This window comes from Labrus bergylta, chromosome 8 (genome assembly GCF_963930695.1).
Source record: "Labrus bergylta chromosome 8, fLabBer1.1, whole genome shotgun sequence".
Classification (NCBI taxonomy): Eukaryota; Metazoa; Chordata; class Actinopteri; order Labriformes; family Labridae; genus Labrus; species Labrus bergylta.
In genome coordinates this window covers 2947989-2972287 of record NC_089202.1, presented here as the reverse complement: position 1 = coordinate 2972287, position 24299 = coordinate 2947989, and the positions used below count along the sequence as shown (strand labels likewise).

The following is a 24299-nucleotide window of genomic DNA, read 5'->3' as shown; positions in this document are numbered from 1 at the left end:
TCTCCGGTAGTGGGTGAAGATGGAGAAAATGGCATGAAATAATGCAATAATTAATGTTCTGAGATGTGCTACGAATCAACTGAATACAAAAAGCAAATAAACAAATAAACCAAAAATAATTCAACTTACAAGAACCAAAATAACAGGCAGCAGGTCTGTATGGTAGATCAGGATCAATTCTGACATCATCTTGGGATTTAAAGGGGACACTTAAAAAATGGTGAATATAAAGATTCCAAAAATTGGAGTGTGTAAAACAATGGATTAATGAAGTCAAAGGATGTGAAAGTCCACTAGATAAGATATTCAAAGTACAAAAAATCAAATTGTTTTCAGAAAAGTCTGCATATTTTCATTTCCGACACTTGATATTTGTGTTCTCCTGTAGTGTCTCCTTTAGTAGTGTCAAAATTGTGTATTCTTAGTGGGTATGATATGATGATGAGGCCACAGTTAATTTGAAAAAAAAGAACAAGTATGTTCATAATCTTTACATAGAAAAAGATATTTGAAGAATCTAATTCTTTTTTTTAACCTCTTAAAAACACGGAGTTAACACAAACAGTATCTCATTAAGTAGGACTGGGATAAATGGTAAAACTGACAAATGTTTTTGGATTTCAAAGGAAATAGTTATCAAAAAATATTTCCATTTGACATACATACAGTATATATTAGTTTTAGAAGGCACAAGTGTACAACTTTTTTCACAAGTGTGAAATGGAAACTATAAGGTCACTTTAAGAAATAGCAGAAATGTCATGCTTTGCTTTGTAAAATATTAACTTTGTGATCTGTACTAAAGAAAAAAATATCTTATATATCTAAATGCTTGTTATGTTTTCATAAATGTTTAGACATCATTTATATATGAAAAAAAATCTGTATGATTGGTAAATCTGTGTGACCATTTCTAGGGCAGAATAAATAAATTATATATTCTTTGTTAATGTTACTATTTATTTTTGGGTCTTAGTGAAAAGTTGTTAGGAACAGTACTAGCTAACTAGAATCTGCGGCCGTAGCCAGATGAAGAGGAAGTGAAGGAGGACGATGAGAAATTCATGCTGAAGCCAGAGCCAGCATCGATACTGCCTCTCCTAGAGCCTGTTCGGGAGCCAGTCCTTGAGCCAGTCCGTGATCCATAGGCAGATCCAGGACCACTTGCATTGTAGGGACTGTAGAGGCCTTTGCTAGACTGTGAGGAGGCCTCCAGAAGCCTTAGACTGGTTCCTTCCTCAACCATGCTTTTGTCCATGGCATCTTTGTAGGAGATTTTTAGTTTGGTCTTTGGGCACGTTAGGTATTTAGAATATGAATTCACATCTCTTAATTTCTGGGCAGTTCGGGCATCAATTGAGCCCTTCTTTATGGATTCATCTAGTGGCACTCTGTTTTCAACATCAGGCTCAATAAGTCCACCAGTCAGATATTGGATCTCAAGGAAACGTTGCCCAGCCTCATAGTACAACCAGCCTTTCTTTAAAGCTTGGGATGCAGACATCTTTACTTTTGTTTTGGGGTCTTCGAATCCATTAAATGCTTTTTGGGCCAGGTTGAGGCGATCAACCATGATTTTATCCACTAGGCCTTTTTCTGTGGCATCAGCAACTGCAAATCTTTCCCCAGTTGTGGGGTCAATTATTCCGCCTGTGCAGGCTTGGGCCTCCAACAGTCTTTGGCCTGAGATGTTGTCTACCAAGTTTCTGTGAATGGCCTCAGTGATAGACACCTTCTCCAGGGTGTCTATGTCTAAGATTCCAGCTATGGGACCAGTTTCCTCTACTGGATCATTCCATATGACTGCAGGTGGTTTAATGGAGGGTATGGGGCTCATGGAAGAAGAGTAAGTAGAAGCAGTTGTGGAACCAGCAGTGGAACCAAAGGAGGATGAGCGTGAGCGGAAGCCTCCGGTGTTTCCAGAAAGCATGTCAGCAAATTCTGTAATGGCCAGGTTTCCAGAGCGGTATGTATCAAGAGCATTCTGGTCAATAAGGCCACGTGCAAGAGCATCATCAACATCATATTGTCTCCCTGATCGCCTGTCAATAATGATGGATTTGACAGTACCGTCAGAGGAGGTCATTGTGATCTCTTCCCATTCACACTCTTGCTCAGCAAGCTCCAGGTAGGTTTGATGGTCAATGAGCCCCTTCCTGTAGGCCTCATACACAGTCATTTCTTTCCCTGTCTCTGGGTCTACAATGACAACTCTGCGTTTACGAACTGAGGACTTGGAGGAGGTCTTCCTTTCCCGCTTCTTTTCTTTCAGTAGCAGGAGCACCAGGCCTGTGTCAGGATCAGTGATGCACCTCTCCATGAGCTGGAGGTAGGTTAGATTTTCCTCAGTGTTGGGATCAAAGAAGCCTTTGGTGTCATCAGATGGATCTGTCAGGATCTCATTCATTTCCTCATCAAAGAAGCCACGTTTGTAGGCTACCTCAACTGGCAGACGATGACTTTCCTCTGGGTCAATGATACCACCAGTGGCAATCTGGGCCTCCAAAAGTCGGATACCATGGTCTTTCAGGATGAGCCCCTTCTTCATGGCCTGGAACAAGGAGATGGTTTTGCCTGAATAAGGATCTCTGTATCCTGTCACTGCACGCTCAGCAGAGAGGAGCTTGTCTTTAAACTCAGGTCCTACAATTCCCATTCTCACTGCTTCACTGACAGTTAGTTTGAGGTTTTTGATTGGATCAATGACATACCCTGTGGATGCTTGGGATTCGAGAAGTTCAAATGCTGTGCCTGGCCTAATCATGTTCTTTTTCATGGCCTGGTAAATTGATAGACGTTCCTTTGTGGACTCTAAGAATACACCAGCAATACAGCTTGTGCCCACAAGGTATCTTGATAGTCTATCACTAACCTCCTCCACTGTAACTAGACCTTCATTCAGTTCAGTGACAGTTTGCTGGTCGATAATTTGTGAGCGGAGCATCTCCTCCAATGTGATCGGTTTCCTCAGACCCTTGAACATCAGCCTCTTGTCTCCCAGGGACAACAGGCGCAATCCTCCTTCAACCTTGCATATTTTGAGCAGTTCTGCGTAAGACAGTTTTTCGTCAGTAACAGGATCAACAAATCCCTTGACATCATCGGTCAGCCTCTCATTGGTTTCCTTGTTGATATAACCTCTTTGCATGGCAATGTCCGCAGGCAGGTGGAACTGGAATTCAGGATCAATAATACCACCAGTGGATGTTTGTGCCTCTAACATTTTCAGAGCATAATCCTCTGGAACAAGATCCTTTTTCATGGCCTGGAATAGAGATATGATTTTCCCACTGTATGGGTCTTTGTATCCTGTGACTGCCCTCTCAGCTGAAAGAAGCTTATCGTGGATCTCAGGGCCAACAACACCCTTACGAACAGCTTCATCAACTGTGAGTGTTTCATTTTTTACTGGATCAACGAGGAAACCTGTGGCAGCTTGAGTTTCTAGGAGGCTGAGAGCAACTTCTGGTTTAAGGAAACCTCTCTTCATTGCTTGGTATATGCTTATCTTGGTGCTTGAGTCAGTTGTGACCCCAGCAACACAGCCTGTGCCGTAGAGATACTGTTTCACACTGGTCAACTCCATTATGTCACGGATGTCCCTCTTGCCCTGTTTGAGGAGGTTGTATGTTTCCAAGTCAATAATGCGAGCATTGTAGAGCTCATCAACAGTTATTCTTCTCCTTATAGTTTTACATGACATTGGGTCATTTTTGATGACCTCTCTCTGCTCCATGATCTCGATAATAATGATTATCATCCGCTCTTTAGTGATGTTTCCAGAGCGATATTCATCCATGAGTTTCTGCCTCTCCTGCTCTGGAAGCAAATTTGAGTTCATGATGTCCCAGAGGTTCGTTGATTGGTTAGCAAGACCCTCAATTGGAATGTCAATTTGGGTGTTGGTCAGATCACTCTGTGTTTGTTCCTCTGTGTAGAGGTATGTCTTCTCCACAACAGTTGGAGACTGAGGCTTTGAGAGTGGAAGGATGTACAGGCCGGTCTCTGGATCTTTTTGGCACTTGTCTTTAAGCTGTCTGTAGGTCACACTCTCATCAGACGCTGGATCTGAGAAAGCCTTGTGATCATCAGATGGTTCAGATAGGGTTTTGGCCATTTTCTTGGTCAAAATGTTCTTCTGATATGCCACATCAGTAGGGACACGGTGGCTATTTGCAGGGTCAATGATTCCTCCACTAACCATCTGTGCTTCCAAGAGTGGCATGGCATGCTCTTTTAAGATGAGATCTTTTTGCATTGCTTCATAAAGGGAGATTTTGTTGCCTGTGAATGGGTCTTTATAGCCAGTGACAGCCTTTTCTGCAGAGAGGAGTTTTTCATGTAGCTCCGGGCCAACAAGGCCTGACTTCACTGCCTCATCTACTGACACGCATTGATTCTTCACTGGATCTACAATGAAGCCAGTGGCAGCCTGGGCCTCTAACAGTGAAAGACCTGTGTTGTGTCTCAGGAGCTTTTTCTTCATAGCCTGATAAATGCTTATTGTCTCTTTCGTGGGCTCTAGGTAGATGCCAGCAATGCTTTCAGAGCCTTGCAGGTATTTATTGACATTGGGATTCTCGCTGACCTTTTTAGGTGTTGTTTTGCCTTGCTGCAGGAGTTCAAAGGTTGGCTTGTCAATGATTTTGGAATCATACAGAACGCTAGCTGGGACAGGAGATCTAAGTCCCTTGAAGCTGGACTGTTCCTGTTTCTTGGCTTCTTTCTCATTTACAACTGTGATAACAATTTTGATTATTCTTTCAATTGTAAGCTTTCCTGACCTAAATTGTCTTAGCAAGTCAAGCCTTTGTTCCTCAGTGAGATAATTAGAGTTGAGGATTTCCCAAATGGTCATCTTCCTGCCCTTAAATGGTCCAGAGTCAAGTTCGACAGTTGCCTGATTCATTGCCTCTTTAGTCTGAGCCTCAGTGTAGGTCGGCTCCTCCTTTGCACTGATTGCTTCATCAGAAAGAGGCAGCAGCAGGAGACCAGTTTTCTTGTCAGTGACACATCTCTTGAAGAGCTCTGCGTAAGTGACATTTTCTTTTTTGTTGGGGTCAATAAAGCATTTAGTTTCATCTGTTGGACTGCTGAGAAGCTGTTTCATTTCATCATCAAAGTAATTTCTCTTGCATGCCACATCATGAGGAATGCGAAGGCTTTTTACAGGATCAATAATGCCTCCTGTGGTTGTTTGGGCATCGAGCAGTCGAATTCCTTGATCTTTAGGAATAAGATCTTTTTTCATTGCCTGGAACAGAGATACAGTTTTTCCTGTGTAAGGATCTTTGTAGCCTGTAACAGCTCTTTCTGCTGACAGGAGTTTCTCATGCAGCTCAGGACCAACAACACCTGCTTTGACAGCTTCATCAACAGTGTACTTCTGATTGTTAACAGGGTCAACCATGTAGGCTGTACCTGCTTGGGCTTCAAGCATATTTAAGGCAGGTCCTGCCCTCATCATGTCTTTTTTCATAGCTTGGTAAAATGACATGGTCTCCTTGGATGAGTCAATGACTACACCTGCAATGCCTTTTGTACCCTTTAGTGCTTTGTGGACGGGTTCCATTTCAGACACCTCTTTGACTGTTTTATTTCCCTTGTGCAATTTATTGTACAGGTCTTTATCAATGATTTTGGACTCCAGGAGCTCAGTGGCAGGCACAGGTGCTCTCAGACCGTCAAAGGTGATTTCATTCTTCTTCTCTTTGTCCTCTGCCACAGTAATCACAATCTTTATGATTTTTTCTATTGTGATTTTGCCTGTCTTGTACTGACGAAGAAGGTCCTTCTTTTGGTCTTCAGTGAAGTACTCAGAATTGATGATTTCCCAAATGGTGACAGTCTTTCCCTTAAACTTTCCAAATGGCACAGACACAGTGGTTTTGCTGAATACATCCTTTGTCTCCTCCTCTGTGTACATACTTGAGCACTGGGCAGCTTTGTCTGTTATAGGCAGGAGTAGCAGACTGGTATCAGGGTCAGCTACGCATCTAGTCATGAGCTCAGAATATGTCAAAGGTTCCTGAGTGCTGGGATCAAAGTATCCCTTTGTATCATCTGTAGGCTTCTCCATAATCTTGTTCATTTCAGCATCATAGTGTCCCTGTTTATAGGCTATTTCATTGGGTACACGGTGACTATTGATAGGATCAATGACGCCACCAGTAGCGAGCTGAGCCTCAAGGATTCTGATGGCATGATCATGCTCTATCAGACCCTTCTTCATAGCTTCACAGACAGAGATCTTCCCACCAGTGTATGGATCTTTGTAGCCAATAACTGCCCTCTCAGCTAGAAGCATTTTATTGTGCAGTTCAGGGCCAATCACACCTTCCTTGACAGCCTCATTAACAGTAAGTTTCTGATCCTTAATTGGGTCTATGATGTAACCTGTTGCTGCCTGTGCTTCCAGTAGTATCATGGCTGTGCCTGGAGTAATCTTCTTTTCTTTTGACGCTTGGTAGATTGACATCTTTTGTTTGGATGGCGTCAAAACACCAGCAATGCAATTTTTACCTTTAAGGGTTCTTTTTAGATTTTCAGTCTCACCAAGCTTTTGCACAGTGGTTTTGCCATTTTTCAGCTTGTCAAACTCCTTCTTGGGTAAAAGGCCGAGCTCATGAAGTCTACTGGCAGGTACCTTTTCACGGATACCATCAAATGATAGGGGATCTGGTTTCTTCTCTGCACCGTCTGCCAAATCACCAGCATTTTGGCCGTTGTAAACAGTCTTGGTTGTCATAACCGATGTTACTTGGATGAGCTCTTTGCCTGGAATGTTGGTGTTTTGGTCTTTCTTTGCGTCCTCAAGCTGTTGGAGCTGATCACGCAATTTCTGGTTCTCTTCTGCAAGAACCCTTTCCTGCTCTAGTCTCTTCTTCTCCAGCTCTTGCATTTCTTTTTGCTTGTTAAGCATCTCTTTTTCAGCCTCTTTTTGTTTGTTGAGGGCTGCATCCATGGTAGCCTTGAGTTTCTTCTTCTCCTCCTCCATCTGCCGTCTCTGGCGTTCTTGTTCATCTTTGAGAGCTTTAGCCTTTTTGAGTTCCTCTTCAAACTGGCTCTCCAGCTTCTTTTTCTCATCTTCAATTAATTTCTCCTTCTTTAACAGCATCTCCTTTTCTGTCAGGAAGGTCTGTTGCAGGACTGTCTTCTCATGTTCAATTTGTTTCTGCTGTGCATCAGCCACCTGGTAGGAAAAATAATAGAAAACACAAGTTAACACAAGTATATAGGAGCGGCTAATGTATTCTGTACATATTTTGTAACTATGGCAGGTTTTTGTTTATATAGTTTACATTTTTAGTTCATTTTGAATAGTAGCAATTTGTACAATGCACTCTGCTTATGCATATTGAGATCAAATAATCTATGCTTTAGATAATTTACTGTGACAACCAGGATCAGACAGTGAACTTCATGTAATGCATCTGATAAATGAAGTTTAAGTACTATTTTTATCCGTACAAATTTACGTGGCTCTACAATTAAGGATAGAGTGCCTTGAGGTGTTGTATTTCAGTTGGGAAAAAAAATCCCTGACACTCTGAATTCTAAAAAATTGTTCTGTCAATGCTCAGTATGTTAATTTGAATTTGTCATAGTAGCTTTGCTGGCTCTTGAATGTTTATTATAATTCAGGTTTATTTGTCACTTTTTTGTATCTTTTTGATGAAAAGGTTAAGAAATTTAGTTGTATACAAATTTGGAGATAACCCAAATAGCCGACAAAGGAAAAGATCTGCAACAACCCAAAAAATATCAGTATGAGAAACGGGCTGCAAATAAAGTCACAATGCTAACTATAAAGACAAAAACAAATACACCTTGGGAGTCTGAATCCTGCCAAAATCACCCTCATACCACCCAAAGGGTACACAAAGATGCCCAAACTCCATCTCACTTGTCTCCCATCCCCATTTTGTTTTATTTATTTAGCTTTTGCGGAAGCTGCTGTATCAAAGCTACAATAAGGATAATGCCTCTTGTTGTAACACACCATTAGCCCCCCCGTACAACATGCCTGGCAACTCCAACATCCCGGCTGTACATGGCCCCTGCCCCTCCTGTCAGTTAGGGACAGTGAGGTATAAAGACCAACACTTACTCAAAGCTTCCATAGCTAGCAGAATAATCTATAAGAGGCACTATCTGTAAAGCTATCTAAGCTTGGTATTGGAAAAGAAAACAACTTAGCAATGCTACCTATACCTCAAAAAACAACTTCTACATAAGATCCAGTTGAACAAAAATACATTATTTCTTTAGATTGATTTTTTTGTGGAACTTCTCATAGTGTTGTACTCACTGAGGGCCCCATAGACACTCCAGCCATTTCTATGAATGTAAATTTACTGGGTCATTGCAGGGCCTTTGTCCTTACCGGCTAACCTGGTTAACTGATATCATTTAATATAGAAATTGAAATACTCTGGTAGTAGCAATAATAAACATACCAAAAATGATCCAAATTCAGTATATGGTTCTAAAGCAAACTCAGTGGTGGGGGAGGATGTGGTTCAAGTCAACAAGCACGTGTCAAGAAAGAGAGAATGGCGGTTGCATGCCTTTTGTGTCAAATGATGCACACAAGTGCATTACAGTCATGCCGGTTGGAGGGTTGACAGGATGACAATAGGTATTAAGACTAATATTTATGTCTATTATAGCTGACACATGTTTTAGCTAGCATGTTAAGGTTTGGTTCAGTGGTATGCTTGTCTGCCTGGGATGAAGGTACATTTGGTGGAGATGTCTGGATTTCTTAAAGCTCTCTCTACACTAAAAACACTAGTCATTGAAACTAATGATAACAACTCCCTTGTGTTTGAATATTCTTTACACTCTAAAAAAATGGTGAAAATCCAAGATTAAGCTACCATCAAATAAACGCAATGGTACGCTTCTTTTGACCACTTAAGATATTGACTCAGTGTTAAATCTGTGAATGTACTGAGATGCTAGACCTCTTTTGACCAACTTTAGTTATACTCGCTGACTAAATTGCTAACAAAATGTATTAATCTGAATTATTTTGATCTGAATTTGAATCATGACGTTTCAATTTACGTTGGATCTGAGTTTCAAAAAGGTTTTTTTAACGGCAAGAAATATGAAGCGTGTCTTAAAATAGAAGAAACATTCCAGGATATGAGGGGGCATTCAGGATGCGATCTGCATGAGCACAGTGCACTGTAAAAAATAAATGTAAATCATACTTTGAACATTTAAAATGAGAGAAATGGTTTCATGATTAGTATAATCAGATAAAGAGATAGAGGAAATTTTAAGAAAGAAGTGGGTTAGATTTCAGAGAATTTGAACAATGACATAAGCTGCTCTGTTATGCCATTTTTGACACAATACCTCTTTTGACTTATTTTGCAGTTCTTCAGCCTCCTTTTTCAGTCTAGCCTTCTCCTTTTCTAGGTCTGCAATAGCTTTGCGTAAACCGTCGGCCTCTTTGCTGGTATTTTGTCTGTCGACCTCCAGTTTTTCCACCACAGTCATTCTTTCCTGGGTGGCTTTCTCAGTCTCATACAGAACAGAAGCGATGTTATCGGCTTGTTTCTTGAACTTTTTAGCTTCTTGTTCCGCTTTGGCCTGTGCTTCACTGAGCTGAGAAACTTGAAGTTTGAGTCTTTCAGCCTCTGCTATGATCTCTAACTGTCTTTTCCTCTCTGCCTCAAGTGACTTCTGGTATTCCTCTGTTTCCTCCTCCAGACGCTGTTGCATTAATTGTTTGTCCTCCATCAGCTTTTGTGCCTGCTCTTGAGCCAAGTCCTTCTGCCTTTGGAGCATCTCTGCCTCAGCTCTAAGTTTGGATGCCTCTTGTATGGCCTGCATTTTCTCCTTCAGCATTTTATCTGCGAGAGCTCGTTGCTGATTCAGGTCGTCTTCTGCAACCTGTCTGAGGCGCGCAGCCTCCTGGGCCTCTACACTTAGTCGAGCTGCATCTTCAGCAAGCTTTTTCATGCTGTCTGCCTCTTTTGCAAGGAACATTTGAGTGTTGTCTTTGTCTTTCTTGATCAGGCGTTGATTTTCCTCCTCCATTTTGATTTTCAGTTTGAGAAGCTCCTCCATCTGAACCTTAACTTTAAACAGCTCCTCTTCGACCTGGGCCCTTTGTTTGACGGCGTCATCGACCTCGTCCTTCAAGCGCTGCAGCTCATCATCCAGGACGGATTTCTGTTTATCGGTCTCATCAAGCTTCAGTTTAACCTTTGTGAGCTCTTGTTCCACTTGGAACTTCTGTTTTAATGTTTGCTCTGCCAATTTTTTGTGTTTCGCCATATCAGCATCGGCTTGTTGCTTCTGCTTGAGTGCCGCAGCTTCTGCTTGTGCTCGTTTAGCAGCTTCAAATTCAGCCTCCTTCCTCAGCCTCTCAGCGTCCTCCTGAGCTTTGGCTTGGACTGATGCTTCTTGCTCAGCAGCTGACCTTTGACGCTCTGCTTCCTCTGCTTGTTGGCGAAAGAGAGCAGCCTCCCTCTCTGCCTTCTCCCGAGCAGCCTCGGCCTCTTTGGCTAGTTTCTTGGCTTTCTCATACTCTGCCTTAAGGCTCTCCTGCATCATTGTGTCTTCCTTCTGTTGAGCAAGGACACTTTGGACTTGCTGCTCAGCAGTGCTGCATTTCAGCGCTGCTTGTTGGGCTGCAACAATCTGTTTTTCTGCTTCCTTGTCGGCCTCCTCCTTTTGCTTCCTGGCTTCTTCTGATTTCTTTTTCAGCCGATCCAGTTCTTCTTGGGCGGCCTTGCGCTGTCTGGCTGCCTCTTCCTCTGCAGCGGTGATCTTCTTGACCTTTTCCTCTGCCTCCCTCCTCCTCTTCTCCTCCTCCAGGGCGAGCTTCCTCAGCTTCTCCGCCTCCTCTTCTGCTCTGAGTTTGCTCTGTTGAGTTTCCTCTGCGATGTTCTTCAGCTTGTTCAGTTCGAGCTCCAGGTCAAGTTTTCCAGACGAAGCCTTTTCAAAGTTGAGCTTGAGAATTCGAATCTCTTCTTCTACGACTCGCCTCTGCTTGAGCGTGTCATCCACGATCGCTTTCTGTCTGTCCATTTCAGCCTCGGATGACTTTTTAAGTTGGACTATCTTCAACTCAATATCCTGCTTGTGCTGGTTAGCCTGGTCTTCGAGAGCCTTCCTTTGGTAGGCCTCATCCTCGGCATGACGGCGGAGTCTTTCGTTTTCCGCCTCCTTTTCCTTCAGGGCGATTTCAGCCTCTGTTTTTAAGCGAGTGGCTTCGCTGATCGCAGAGAGCTTCTCTTTCAGGATCCTCTCGGCCTCCGCTCTCTGACGGGCTGCTTCTTCCTCAGCAATCTGTCTCTGATGCTTCGCCTCCTCTGCAATGGCTCTGAGCTTGCCCGCTTCGTCGGCGAGATCCCTCATCTTGGTGGCTTCGGCCTCAAGAAGCTGCTTGCTCCTCTCTGTGTTGGACATGGTCTCCTTTTCTGCCTTGGACTTAAGCTGAACAAGGACATCCATTTCACTCCTCACTTTGGCCAGTTCATCCTCCAGCTGTTTCCTGTCTTGTTGAGCTGCAATGACCTCATTCTTAAGGCGGTAAAGTTCATCCTCGAGGAGGGATCGCTGCTGCTCGGCGTTGTCGAAGTCTGCCCTTAGACGAATCAGCTCCTGCTCTGCGGTGAGCTTCTGCTGAGCCGTGCTCTCAGCTACCTTCCTCTGCCTCTCGAGCTCTTTCTCCGCCATCTCTTTCTGCTTCAGGGCAGAGTCTTCAGCTTTGGCTCTCTTTTTAGCCTCGCGCTCAGCCTCCTCCTTCTGCTTCTCGGCGTCTTCTTGAGCGAGGCTCTTCTTGTCAGCTTCCTCCTCAGCCTGGAGTCTCAAGCGGAGGGCCTCATTGGCCTTCTGTCTCCATTTCTCAAGTTCCTTCTCCGCTTCTTCTCTGGCGTTTTCGGCATCCTCCTGTTGCTTCTTGAGACGCTCCGCTTCCTGTTGCAGCTGGAGCACAGTGCCGTGCTCTTGTTTGAGCGATTGCTCCAGCTTTGAGGTCTTTTCCACGAAGGACAGGTGTTTGTTCTGGAGATCAACTGCAGCACTCTTCTGTGCCGTGTCACAGGCAAGCTTGATTTGTCTCTCCTTCTCGACTTCTGCCTGCTTAACCCGCCTCTCCGCCTCCTCCGCCTGCATCTTCAGGTTTTCAAGGTCTTCCAGAGCTTTTTGCTTTTGCCGAGAGGCCTCCTTCTCGGCCTCTGATTTGCGTTTGAGCTCCTCCTCTGCCATGCGCTTTTTCTGCGTCTCTTCATTGACTTGTTTGCGCAGCTTCTCAGCTTCTTCCTGGGCAGCCTTTCTGAGTTTCTCAGCTTCAGCTGCTCTGTCACGAAGCTGCTGGAGCTCAGATTCAGTAGTAGACTTTTGTTTGACTGTGGTATCAAGTTGGAGCCTGATGAGGCGGATTTCCTCCTCAATCTTGACCCTGCTCTGCAGAGCGTCATCCACCTGTTGACTCTTGTCCTTGATCTGCTGCTCCGACAGGTTTTTGAGCTCATGGAGTTCAAGCTGGATGTTTTGCTTTTGCTTCTCTGCGTCGACAGCGGCAACTTCTCGCTTGTTTACTTCTTCCTTCATTCTGAGTTTCAGCTCTTGAGCTTCTTTCTCAGCCTTGGCTATGGCCTTCGCGTGAACTTCAGCTAACTGCTTTTGTTTGTCTAACTCAGCCTGCATCTTGGCCATTTTTTTCTGCTCTTCCGCTTTGAGTTTCTCTGCAGCTTTCTGCATTAGTGGAGGGAAATGGTAGAGAAAGGATTATAATCAAGCATGACATGTTAAAGGTAACTCTTTACATCAACCAGCTCAACATAGTGGGAAATGCAATTACGAGTGTAACCACAGCCCATCCCACTGAGATATGAGCAGCTTAATGTACAGTATTACCTAGGCAATGTTAATGTTAATGTTAAAGTTAGCTCAAAGATCAGGACAAAGGTCAATCACTAGATGCAAAATAGATGCACATTCATTAAGGTGATGTTAAATACACAATGCAATTAAAACAGTTCATGACAAGACAATTCAGAGGGGGAAATGATGTGAAATGTATGAATGAATGTATGGAAACAAAAATATCACTTCACAACACAGCAAGAAAACCATATGGCATGCCACTGCAGCTGTAGCAACTCTCAAAAACTGCATTAACACAAGGATCCCATTATCATCATTATATCATAATCTACTAGAATAAAAGTCATGTAGCTCTTGGTCTTATCAAATTAAAATGTTTGTTTCAATATAATTGAGATGATCCCACACTGCTTGATAATCCCTTTTTAAATACTCTATGTGTTGAATCTTATTCTGCTCAGTAGGCATTTGTTTTAGGTAGTAGTGTTCAACATTAAATTGTTTTACGTTGTTTTTCCTCGGCTTTATTTGGCAGGGATAGATGCAAGTATACATGGAGAACTGAACAACAATTTTCCAATACCACAGCATTTATAGCGCTAATGCTAATTTCTAATGCCTGGCCTTGCAAATGCGTTCAATATAAAATAGTTATGGTTATTAAGAACTTCTTTAGACAAGTGTGAGAACATTTCTAAGTATTGTAGTTTATTCAGATGAAGATTATACGCTTCATGTTAAAGTGTTATCCACAGCACAGCACTTCACTTAAACTGAACCCTATCTCTTCCCATGCACCGGGGTTCTTTAAATCACTATTTGCCACGACATAAAATGGAATGGAAGAGTAAGGCAAGATGATGCCACTGAAGGTTGGAAACCAGTTTACGACTCCGGCAAGTTTTAGAAGCATTTGAAGTAGGTTAAGAAGAATATTAAGTACTGCGTAGTAAGAATGATGTGGACTCAGAGACAGTGCAGGAAGTGAAAGTGACTCTACAAGAGGCGGTACTAAAGGAAGAATTCAAATGAAATGTAAAGAAGAAATGCAGTTTGAGAGGTAGTTACAGTGGCTCTACAAGAGGCCGCAGTAAAGCAAGAATTAAAATGGCATGTAAAGAAGAAATGCAGTCTGAGAGAGACAGATGGGAGGACAACAAGGGGGGGAATAGGGGGTTACACAGTGAGTAAATTTACCTTTTTAATGCTCAAACATGTTAAGCATTCATCATGGCAAAGCACTGGCAAGCAGTTAAGAGAAGCAAAGAAACAAAAACAAAAAACATCAGGGTTAGAAAAGAATGTAAAAACTTGAAACCAGTGTTAATTTAGGGAGAAAAAAAAGAAGAGCTGAAGACCATAAGTGAACCTTAGAGATTTAACTTTGATTTATAACCTTTAGAAAAAAAAGAGCCCAGAGGGGATAAGAGAGGAAAGGATAATAGCAATGAAAGAAAGAACCCCTCACTCTAAATCTGTGAATGGAGATGAAATCTATTTTAGAGGAACATTTAGAGTAATGTTCTCAAACCAGGGTTAAAAACATCTATTTAAAAATGGTGTTCCCTTGAATGTACACACACACTCAAACCTCATGCATCGTGTGTTTGTGACAATCTTTTTATGCATTCACTTTTTTGCTTCGCTATGAGAGCTGCTAAAATATAATTTAAATATTCTCCAGCTAATCAGCTACAGCATGCCAATGTTTCAAGTGTAACCTGTGCAGAGAGACTTTTGTCACCTGTACATTAAGGTCATTTGTGTTTGTGTGTGTGTATGTGTATGTGTGTGTGTGTGCGTGTGACACACAGAGAGAAGTGGGTGCATGCGTGTGTTGTGATGATCGGCAGGTTTTTTTTTGTTTGTTTGGTTTTGTTGTTTGGTTGATTATTAAGTCGGTTGGTTAGCTTCATGTTAGAGTTTAGTTTGTTTGGGATCCACAGCCAGTTGTCACGCACCTCCTCGTCGTCCAGCCGCCGCTGTGTGTCAGTGATGAACTTGATGTACTGACTAGTCAGAGTCATCAGCTCACTGTACCTGGTCCTCAGTGTTACATACTGATACAGGGGAGAAACAAACAACACTTAAACATGTGAGTTTACAGCTGCATGTGGATGGAAAGTAAAACAACTCTTGTAATATAAATCAAACAAAATTCACGATTCATACTGAGGATCTGTATCCTATAATGTTGTAAGAAAAACACCTCCTGAATGATGTTGTCAGAAGCAGAATCCATTTTGGTTTTCTTCAATGGAGAAGCAAGAGGCTCCACCTGGGCTTTGTAGGCCACCAGCTGGAGTTCGTAGTCCTATTTGAAAACACAGAATCAATAAATATTGATATTGTTAAATATTGTTTTGGCCATGTTGATTTGAAAAACATGTATAGTTTTTTCAAAGGTAGATGCTCACCTTGATTGCATCAATGTATGCTTTGGCATATTTTTGACACTCGTCAACGTTGTCCTTGTTGCCCTCGATCTCCTCAAGAAGTTTCTGTTTTGAAAAAAGGGAGGTTATAATAAGAGTTGAGCTCACTATAGTTCCATGTAAAAAACCATCATGACAATGCTCAAAATCTCCCGCAGATTTCAACAAACCTTCTCCTGGGTCAGCTGTTCTTTCAGAGTCTTGCTGTCCGTGATGGGCACGGCCTGAATCTTCTCCTGCCTCTGCTTGGCGTCGCCGATCCAGCGGATCAGCCAGTCGTAGCTCTCGCGGTAGTAGCCGAGCTGACGGCCGAGCTGCTCCAGCTCTCTCTGACGGAGGTCCATCTGTGTGAACATGGCCTTCCAGCGGTCCTGTAGGCTGGACTGCAGCTGACGGTAGTGGTCGAGCTCGGCGTCGCGCTCGCTGTGCACGCGGGACATCTTGTCACTCACTGTGGAGGCCTTCTTCAGCTCCTCGTCCAGAGAGTCGAATACCGGCTGCTCGCCCTCGGCCTCAGCTCGCATTTTCTACAGTTAAAAAAAAAACAACCAAATAAGTTAATATCATCATTAGGGACAAGGCTTAACTGATTTAGATCCCTGTGACTAGAAAATAAAATATATACATACAGAAATAATGCAGCTCAATCAACACTTATGGGCTAAATGTGTGCGGTTGTGACAGTGACAGCAGAGACTTTATCCTCTGCCTGCATTTTCATGTTTTGGTTTGTTTTGATTTACTTAAGACGTTTCTGGTTGGGGAGCTGGCGTGTTTCTCCCAGCCAATGACAATGAGCAGGTGAGTTTAGGAGTGGATACACTTCAGCGATTGGACGAGGTTGAACCTTGTGTTAGCCTTAACATGTGGACGCAGAGTTGGCCTGCTTTCTGTTGGACAGGCAGGTGCCAAACACCGGCGGTTAGCTTTTGCTAGTGCAGGTAGCTTGCAGGTGAAGGTACAAGCAGTAAACGTACACACTACGTCCTGCAGTGAGCGTGCACTTCTCGGGGTGATGAGCCCAGGAGGAGGAGGGGGTCCAGATTCAATGTTGTGTTCACATAGCTGCAAAGACAATTTGCTACTGACTCCACCTTTAAAGTTGTCCTCTAACAGCTGGTGTTTCTCTGAACCCTGACACTAAAAGAATGAAAAGCTGGTTTACCTTGAGCTTTGATCTGTAAGTCTCCACTTCCTTGATATCACTGGGCACAGTGTGAACCTCACGCAGGCAGTCCTCATACTGCTTGAGAACTCCCTCAGCACCCTGAGTGTTACGAATCACCATTTCCACGGTCTTCAGCCTGGGGCAAAAGAAAAAAAGAAGTAGTACATAAAGTGGCAAACCAAAGTTTCATCAGAGAACAGTGCATTATCTTTTCATTTCAAAGAGCTAGTTTGTGAAGACTCACTTGTCCAGATAAAAAGAGGAAAGCATGTGGGCATGATCCATCTTCTGCACGGTGACGTCAAGCTCTGAGCGCAGGACGGGATAAGAGGCAGACTTCTGTGGGGAGGCCAAGACCTCTTGTGTCTTTACAGAGACCTTATTAAGGTCCTTCTTGAGGCCATCAAGTTCCACCTGGACTTTCTGTAAGACAGGAGAGGACAACAACAGTTAAGAAAATGTGAAGAAGGTCTTTACTGAGGATAAATATGATAAACAAGTTTTTAGAAATGTGTTACAAGGCATCTTTCATGAACCAGTGCAGTGTTTGTCTGTGTGTAATGATTGGCCAGAGGCAGCGCACAAAATATTAACAGTCTGAGGTAAGCTGGGGTCTGAGCAGATGTAGTAAAAAGGTAGCCAGCGGGCTTTCAACTATCTCTCATGTGTGAACAAACTCAAGACATCGTAGCAAATGTAATTCTCTGCTGTATTTTCACACTTCAGAGTAAGCCAGAAAAAAGCACACTGCAATCTGATTTCTACTCAACAACCTGAGGTACAGAGGAAGCATGACATTTAATTATTCATTCTTCTTTTCCAATCAGTTCAACTTTATCTTTCCTGTCAGTGTCCTTACTTCAACTATTCTGCATGGTTTTTTGCACGATACATTATGGAAAAAAGCTGTGGTGACTGCAGCAATAATGATTCTCTTTTTTTCCAACTATCCTGAGTGCCTGGACCTGGATTATTTACACCAATGTATTTTGCTCTTCCATGAGTACCATTGGTTTGAGGGATACCAGAAGCGCTCCTGTTGTGTTTCTTATTTATGAAAAAAAAAAAGGTGTGCTGCCTTTTGATTTAATTACAAAAAATCATCCGGTTATCAAGTCATGAATGCAACTATTTGGTTTTAAGCTGTGAATACATTCAAATAGTACACAAACATAATGACCACATCACGTTATGGCCATTAGAAGAGCATTTTCTATCCTTCTACATTAAAAGACTTTTCTCCCTGCAAAGGTTATGAACAGGTACTTTTTATCTCTTTCTCCAATTTAAACTAAGGGATATGCGGTCACAGTTGATATTAATTAGCCCTTTGGATAATCTTCTAACTGGCCTAGTGACACCGGTTGTTGAATAATTGTAGATGGCAGCAGGAGTCTGTCAATGGAGATTTAAAAACATTTTGAATATGTCCAGGATTTCTTGATGCCATGTCCTTGCATGAAAACATTAACACAATCATTGTTTAATTAGCGTACCTTCTGCTCTGTTGTCTTCTGAATACACTCCTTCAGAGGCTCCTTCTCTGTGGGTCTGCGGATGCGAGCCACAGTCCCGGTCTCACAGTTCTCAATACGCAGACGCAGGTCCTTGAGCTCAGAGATGTAGTTCTTACACAGAGTCTCGTCCTGCTGACCTATGGAGCAAACAAAGTGTCTCTGTTAAGTACAGCACAATGTACTATTTTCTTCACCAAAATATGGGGAGTGGGGGGGAAATGTCCCCCACATCTGTCCCACACAAGTGTTTGGTGGTGACAGATGTTTGATGCACTGTAAAATATGAGTAGATCAAAACTACTATCACATACTGTAGCTTAGAGTATAGTTTCTATAATCAGTTTGATAAGCAATATTTATGATCTGGGATTTTTGAGGCGCATTTATATTAATATGTATTTATTTATATTTAAAAGAATAATTGAAGCCAGTATGTTGAGGAAATATGATGAAATGTTTTAATAAGCTTTTTGTTATGTTTTGTTGTGTTTTTGCGACACGTACATTATTTTGCGGTCTGTTTTGATGGGGGGGGGGGGGGGGCGCATGTTAAGTGTGAAATCAGTGCAGCTCGAGTTGACTGCCTGAACTAGCTCGCAGGCGTCGCCTCATATGTGTAGCACGATCATACATGCATCTCTTCTTGAGAGTTGTGACATAAACACACGCAGCACAATCAGCACTACAGTTTCAGCATACACTGTAAAAAATGCTACTTAGGAACAGTAATGGCTTTATTAGGTGATACAACTAAATGACAAAAAAACACAACATACTGTCATTAAACCAGGTTTTTTTTTCCATTGAGCAAAGCTGCAGATAAGACAAAGCAACATGGTAACCAAAACAACATGCCGTCACTCAGATCTCTACTCTAGTGGTTCTCAGAAAGGCTCATCCAAAGCTCAAAGCGTGGTGAGCTGTAGCTTTGACTAGCATCACTTACCTTTGAGCCTAACAAGCATTAGCCCTGAAAGATGAATAACAATTACATTCTGTAAAGTTGCTGCACACTTGTAGTATATTCTCTTTTTCCCATGATTAATCAAAAACTAATCCGTTGTTTCAGAGAAAGAACGTAAATGTTACCTTTCTCCATGGAGCGAACCAGGCTGTCGAAATGTTGGGTGGACTTGGTGTAGTCCTCCTCGATCTGCATGCGGTCGTCGGGGCCGAAGAGCTGCGAGTCCTGGCTGTCACGCATGTAGTCCTGGTAGTGGAGCTCCAGGTTTCTCATGATCAGCCTGTATTCCTCGGGTTTCATGCTCTTTAACTATGAAGGAGGGAGACATATGGGAGGGCATTTAGTGGTAAGACTTTAGTGCACCTTTTCCGCCATATTCTCAGAAATATGATACGTTGGCTGATGTACTTTTTATGTTTGAAGTAAGGTTTATTGCATTTTCTCATTTATATATTTTCATTTGACCTTTATTTATTCTCGAGAAATCATTGAGGGCAAGCCCTCATGTACAATGACGTCGAAATTACAATTAAAACGAATAAGAGACAAAAAACAACTAAGACAAAATACATAGATTATAAGACCAGAAGAATAAGCAGTAAGCAGGTAACTACAGTTAATAACATTTACACTCATGAACACAGTGAATTGTGATCAGGTTTTTAAATTGACCCATGGTAACCATTGTATTGAGTTTGAATGTGTTTTGTATTGTGTTCCAGGTGTGTGCAGCACAATAGGTGAAGGATGTTTTCCCAAAGTTTGTTTTTACTCGTGGAACCGTTAACATTAGCCAGTCACTTGATCGAGTCTGATACTGATTATCAGCCCAGATTGAATTGCCTTTGAATTGCCCCCTGGGGACAAATAAAGTTTTTTGAATTGAATTGAATTGAATTGAACAGATTAATAAAGAAGTGATGTATGCTGGTAGATTTATCGGTAGACTTTATCGTACAGGATGCAATGATGAGTGAAATACTTGTCACCAGTGATAAATCTGAGGGCGGAGTGATAAACTGTGTCTAATGATTTTAGGGTGGAGGCAGAAGCATGTCTATAAATGACATCCCCGTTGTCCAGAACAGACAGGAAGATGGCTTCAATTATTCACTTTCTACTCACTAAAGGGAAGAATATATAGAATCATCAAATCAAAAAAGAATCCAAAACAGTCCCCTTGTTCACTGAGAATGGCTTGTGCACTTTTACCAGCACCTAGAAATAACCTGCATTAATATAATAAAAGACTAAAAACATGTGAACTTGTTCAAAACCGATTTTTGGAGCCTGTCTATCCTTTGCAAAACCTGTTATGGGCAACTGTTAAGTTATTTAAGCGATATACTGCAACAAAAAAAAAGTTGTTGGTTTGGGCCATTAATCTCATACAAACAGTCTGTTGAGGTAAAGCTCATCTATAATTACTGCTAAGTTAAATGTCCATTATATCTTGTTAATACGTCATGTTATAATGAATGTTTACACCCCTTGTAACACCTCTAAATAAGCGTTTCACTTTTTTTAACAACTGTTGTACTCACTGTGGTGATGTTCCAGGAGCGGATCTGTGTGTAGTCTCTCATCAGGTACTGCCATGACAGCAAGCTCTTCATGTTAATGTGGAGTGTCTGCCACATGGTTACCATCTGCTGATGACCTGCATCCAGGCTGGAACAGGAGAGGAACCGAGTTAGTGCAACAATTAAGGAAACAAACAGGACTTCATCAATAAAACATTTCCCTGTAAAACTCGACCGATTGTCTGGTTGTTGATGCTTAAAATGATCAGAAGTGTTACATATATTTCAAAATTGACATCCTCATAATCAATGCTGCTTTAGGATTCAAAAAAGTGTGGTTGCATCTACAGCTGTAAATAATATCTGTAGTGTAGTGACATATGGATCAAGGATTTGACATAATGAAGATTAGCATTTCTTGCTACTGAATTAAAACAAGTAATTCTCATATTGCTGCTGAGTGGTTCTTCACTCAGTTTATAAACACAGCTGTCACAAGATGGATTCATTCTGTTTGTTGTGCTTTGTTCTCACCTGTTCACACCGTCCACAGCCTCCTTGTTGACCGGAGGCACCATGAAGCAGACGGAGGGGACCACTGCCTCGGTTCCAGAGCGGTTCAGCACCTTCCACTTGAAGGGCTGAGAGTTGTTGAGGAGTGCGCACTCATCTCCTTTGTGCACAGTGATCTGAAACACAACCCATGGTTGGTAAATACACACATTAAATGGATGGAAAACTGATATCAGGAAAAAGTATGACTGCTCTCATGTTAATTATTGTGAATGCCTGTCAGTAGATGTTCTAACCTCCTGTTGCTTGAAGTCACAGACAGCCTGGACGGGCAGTTTGCCTTTGATAGAGGTGGTGGGGTTGCGTGGTTTCAGCTGGATGATGGATTTGGCTCTCTTGTTCAGGCCGGTCACAAGGGTCTTATATTCATTCAGCTGTTCTTTCTCCTCCTGCATACAAACAAGATCACGATGAAATTATCCCATCTTTTCTTTGAAATCATCGCTATCTTGATCAATTTCTTGTGCATTTTGTTTATAAAGCTCCTTTTGCATCACTATGCATGAATATTTTAGATATACTACAGAGGTGTAGTTATGATAACTTACCACAGCATCCTGCAGCAGATCCTCAAGGCGGGTGGCTGTAGTGGAGCGATCACAGCTGTATTTCTTTTTCATGTTGTCTTGCATCTTCTTCATCCTGTCCTGAGCCTCTTTCATATCAGCAAAGAACTGCGAGCAAAGGATACCATGGAGGTCAAGAAATACAAATTCTGCTCTTTGAATACAACTTGATTTTTTTGGGGGTAGAACTAGGGGAATCCAAATACTATAAATTGATTAAGATCAATGTGTTAGTACCTGGTAGTAGGCTGTGTTTTCTTTGAGATGAGCCTCAGTGCAGCAGCACAGCTGGAGGAGCCAGCTCCACTGAGTCTGCAGGGCAGCTGTGAAGGCCTGAAGAGACAAAGACAAAAAAGAAAGTCATGATGAAAAAGAATAAGAAGCTAGCTTGTCAATGTACTCCATTTGGTTATTTTTATTTAATACAGACAGTAATAATTTTGCAACATTTTGTTATTAAAGTTTTTTTTTAATTGTATTATTATATTTTACTTCCCCCCCTTATTTTAGAAATGTGTATATATGTGCATGTGTATATCTTTTTTTTCCCTTAGAATTTATTTAATTGTAATTGTGTGTCTTGGAAAAATGTTTAAAACTCAATAAACATATTGTTAAAAACATATTGTTGCACTGCTCAGGGTGGTTTACTAGAGTTCTTACCTCAACTGTCTTCTTGCCAGGATGTCCATCTTTGACAAATCTGTCTCCCATGGCCTGGATGTCATTGACCTTCTTCTCCCTCAGCTCCAGCTCTCGCATGAGACCCTGAACAGTCCAATTCAAACAGTTAATGACAATCTTAAGGGAAACGGTTATGTGTGTTAATTTGATTACTTTATCCCACAAAATCTGAAGGACTGGAATTATAAAAGACATTATAAAGCATGTGACAGCAGATAGTCAAGTGCTACTTCAGAGACATACCGAGTAGTTGTCTTTCTTAGCCGTCATGTTGGTGTTCCTGTCACTCCAGTCGAAGTTCACCTCTTCCTCTTCTTTGTCATTTAACCACATCAGCTCCTTTGTGGCAGCGCTGACGAATCCGTGGAGTGAATCCAGGTTCCTCAGGCGGGACTTTGAAGAGTTCTGAAAGATAAAAAGTAAATCAAATCATCAGTGGTGGATTACAAAAAAAACTGCACTCAAATGCACTATAAATAAATACAAATCTTTTAGATTCAGATTACGTTTCTAAATTGGAAGTTTGTACTAGAAAAAGTTTTACCAGTAGTTTGCCGTACTGAAGGTCCAGTTTGCCCAGGTATTCCCTGTAAGCACCCTTGCTGACAGGTGACAGCTGGCTCTGAAGAACACAAAGATGTAACAGTTGTTACTTTGAAATCAACGGGACTCTGCCCGACAGTATCAAATCCTTTGCAGCGGTTCTGATAATATCACCTCATCAGCCCTGGACCGTTCGATCTTGGATTTGAAGTCCTCTACAGTCTGGTGCAGGCCTCTGTGGCTGCCCAGCTGGGACTCCACAGTGGGCAGATCAGAGCCCCACTCAGCTGCATCAATGCGATGCTGGTTCTCCTCCACCCAAGCCAGAAGGTCTTTGACATAGCGAATGGTGACGTCATCCAACTCGGGCCGCACCTTTATGATCTGCTGCTGGGAGGTTGACGTCAGGTTCACTTTGGAAGTAGTCACCACAGTCTTCAGACGGAGGTTGTAATCGGTGCGCAGGTTCACAAGGCGCTCATGGAGGCGGTAAACCCTGTGGGAATAAAAAAAAAAACTCAGTCAGCTGTAAGTCTTTGTGTATCTCGGTGTTTTCTAACAGTTTTGTAACAGGGTGTGTCTGTGAAATATTCACTTGAAGGCATCACCCACCTGCGGTACATCTCATCAGCCTGAGGGTGGCGCCCATCCTTGAGCACTTGCACATCATTAAAGAGAAGGCGAATCATGTTGTCTGCCTTGTCCAGCTCTCTCTCTAATTCTGCAGTGTGCTGAGCTGGTTTCCCTGCGTTCAGCAGACGGATGTCCTGAAGGGGATTAAATTTAAAAAAAAAAAGATTTGTCATCTTTATTTACTTCTCTGTCACTACATATTTAGAAGATAACATAAAAGAGTTTAAGTGCATTTTTTAAAATCATAATTTAGAAAGGATGAATGATTTAAGTTTGCTCACATTCAAATCCAAAAAATAATAATGCATAATCATTTTCTGGATGCTCAGGTTTCTGTTCTCCTTTGTAGACAAATATCAAAATACAGTCATTATAATGTAATGGTAGGACTCACTGTCTGCAGCAGGTTCTCCAGGTGGCTGAGCTGGTCATCACTCGTCCTTGACTCCATATGGACTTTATTGACGATCCTCTGGAGCCTCTCAAGTCTGGATGAGAGAAACAAATAAATGTAAAGAATAAAAATAATAGAACTAAAAAACATTGTGTTTATCCTCGTTTTAAAAGTCCCATAGAATCAGAGCGCTCTCAGACATTTGGACCACCAGAAGCCAAAGCTCACTTGCTGTAATCTGTACTCCAGCAAAAACTCCAATTTATGTGGATCACCCACAAATGCCATGCCGCATCTCTTTTATAACTATTAAAGTTCCAGCTACATAAAAAAACGTAGCTCTTCTCAAAGTCCCATTATGCCTTAGGAAATCTACCACGTAGCAGGGCAGAGTGTGACACAAATCTCTCTGTTTTTCTGACAAAGACATCCAGTCTGCGAAAT

The 24299-nt window shown here is 42.1% G+C and overlaps 1 protein-coding gene across 6 annotated transcripts in view; it reads right to left on the bottom strand.

The window, feature by feature from the left end:
- The window catches only part of plecb (plectin b), a 68278-nt gene that overhangs the window by 1103 nt on the left and 42876 nt on the right, over positions 1-24299 (bottom strand). For 3 of the 6 annotated variants that reach the window (XM_065957554.1, XM_065957556.1, XM_065957558.1), the window contains 22 exons: positions 23856-23949; positions 23441-23595; positions 23003-23324; positions 22830-22907; positions 22529-22690; positions 22265-22369; positions 21839-21934; positions 21584-21709; positions 21272-21424; positions 20997-21151; positions 20484-20610; positions 19065-19248; positions 18922-18945; positions 17955-18112; positions 16703-16881; positions 16456-16594; positions 15461-15817; positions 15273-15356; positions 15065-15169; positions 14817-14915; positions 9370-12723; positions 130-7192 (listed from right to left, as the gene is read on the bottom strand). In XM_065957554.1, the coding sequence (XP_065813626.1) occupies positions 1007-7192; positions 9370-12723; positions 14817-14915; positions 15065-15169; positions 15273-15356; positions 15461-15817; positions 16456-16594; positions 16703-16881; positions 17955-18112; positions 18922-18945; positions 19065-19248; positions 20484-20610; positions 20997-21151; positions 21272-21424; positions 21584-21709; positions 21839-21934; positions 22265-22369; positions 22529-22690; positions 22830-22907; positions 23003-23324; positions 23441-23595; positions 23856-23949 (12442 nt within the window). In that variant the 3' untranslated portion in view covers positions 130-1006. The remainder of the gene's footprint in view (positions 1-129; positions 7193-9369; positions 12724-14816; positions 14916-15064; positions 15170-15272; positions 15357-15460; positions 15818-16455; positions 16595-16702; positions 16882-17954; positions 18113-18921; positions 18946-19064; positions 19249-20483; positions 20611-20996; positions 21152-21271; positions 21425-21583; positions 21710-21838; positions 21935-22264; positions 22370-22528; positions 22691-22829; positions 22908-23002; positions 23325-23440; positions 23596-23855; positions 23950-24299) is intronic. The other 3 variants (XM_065957557.1, XM_029277432.2, XM_065957559.1) reach the window with 1 other exon arrangement.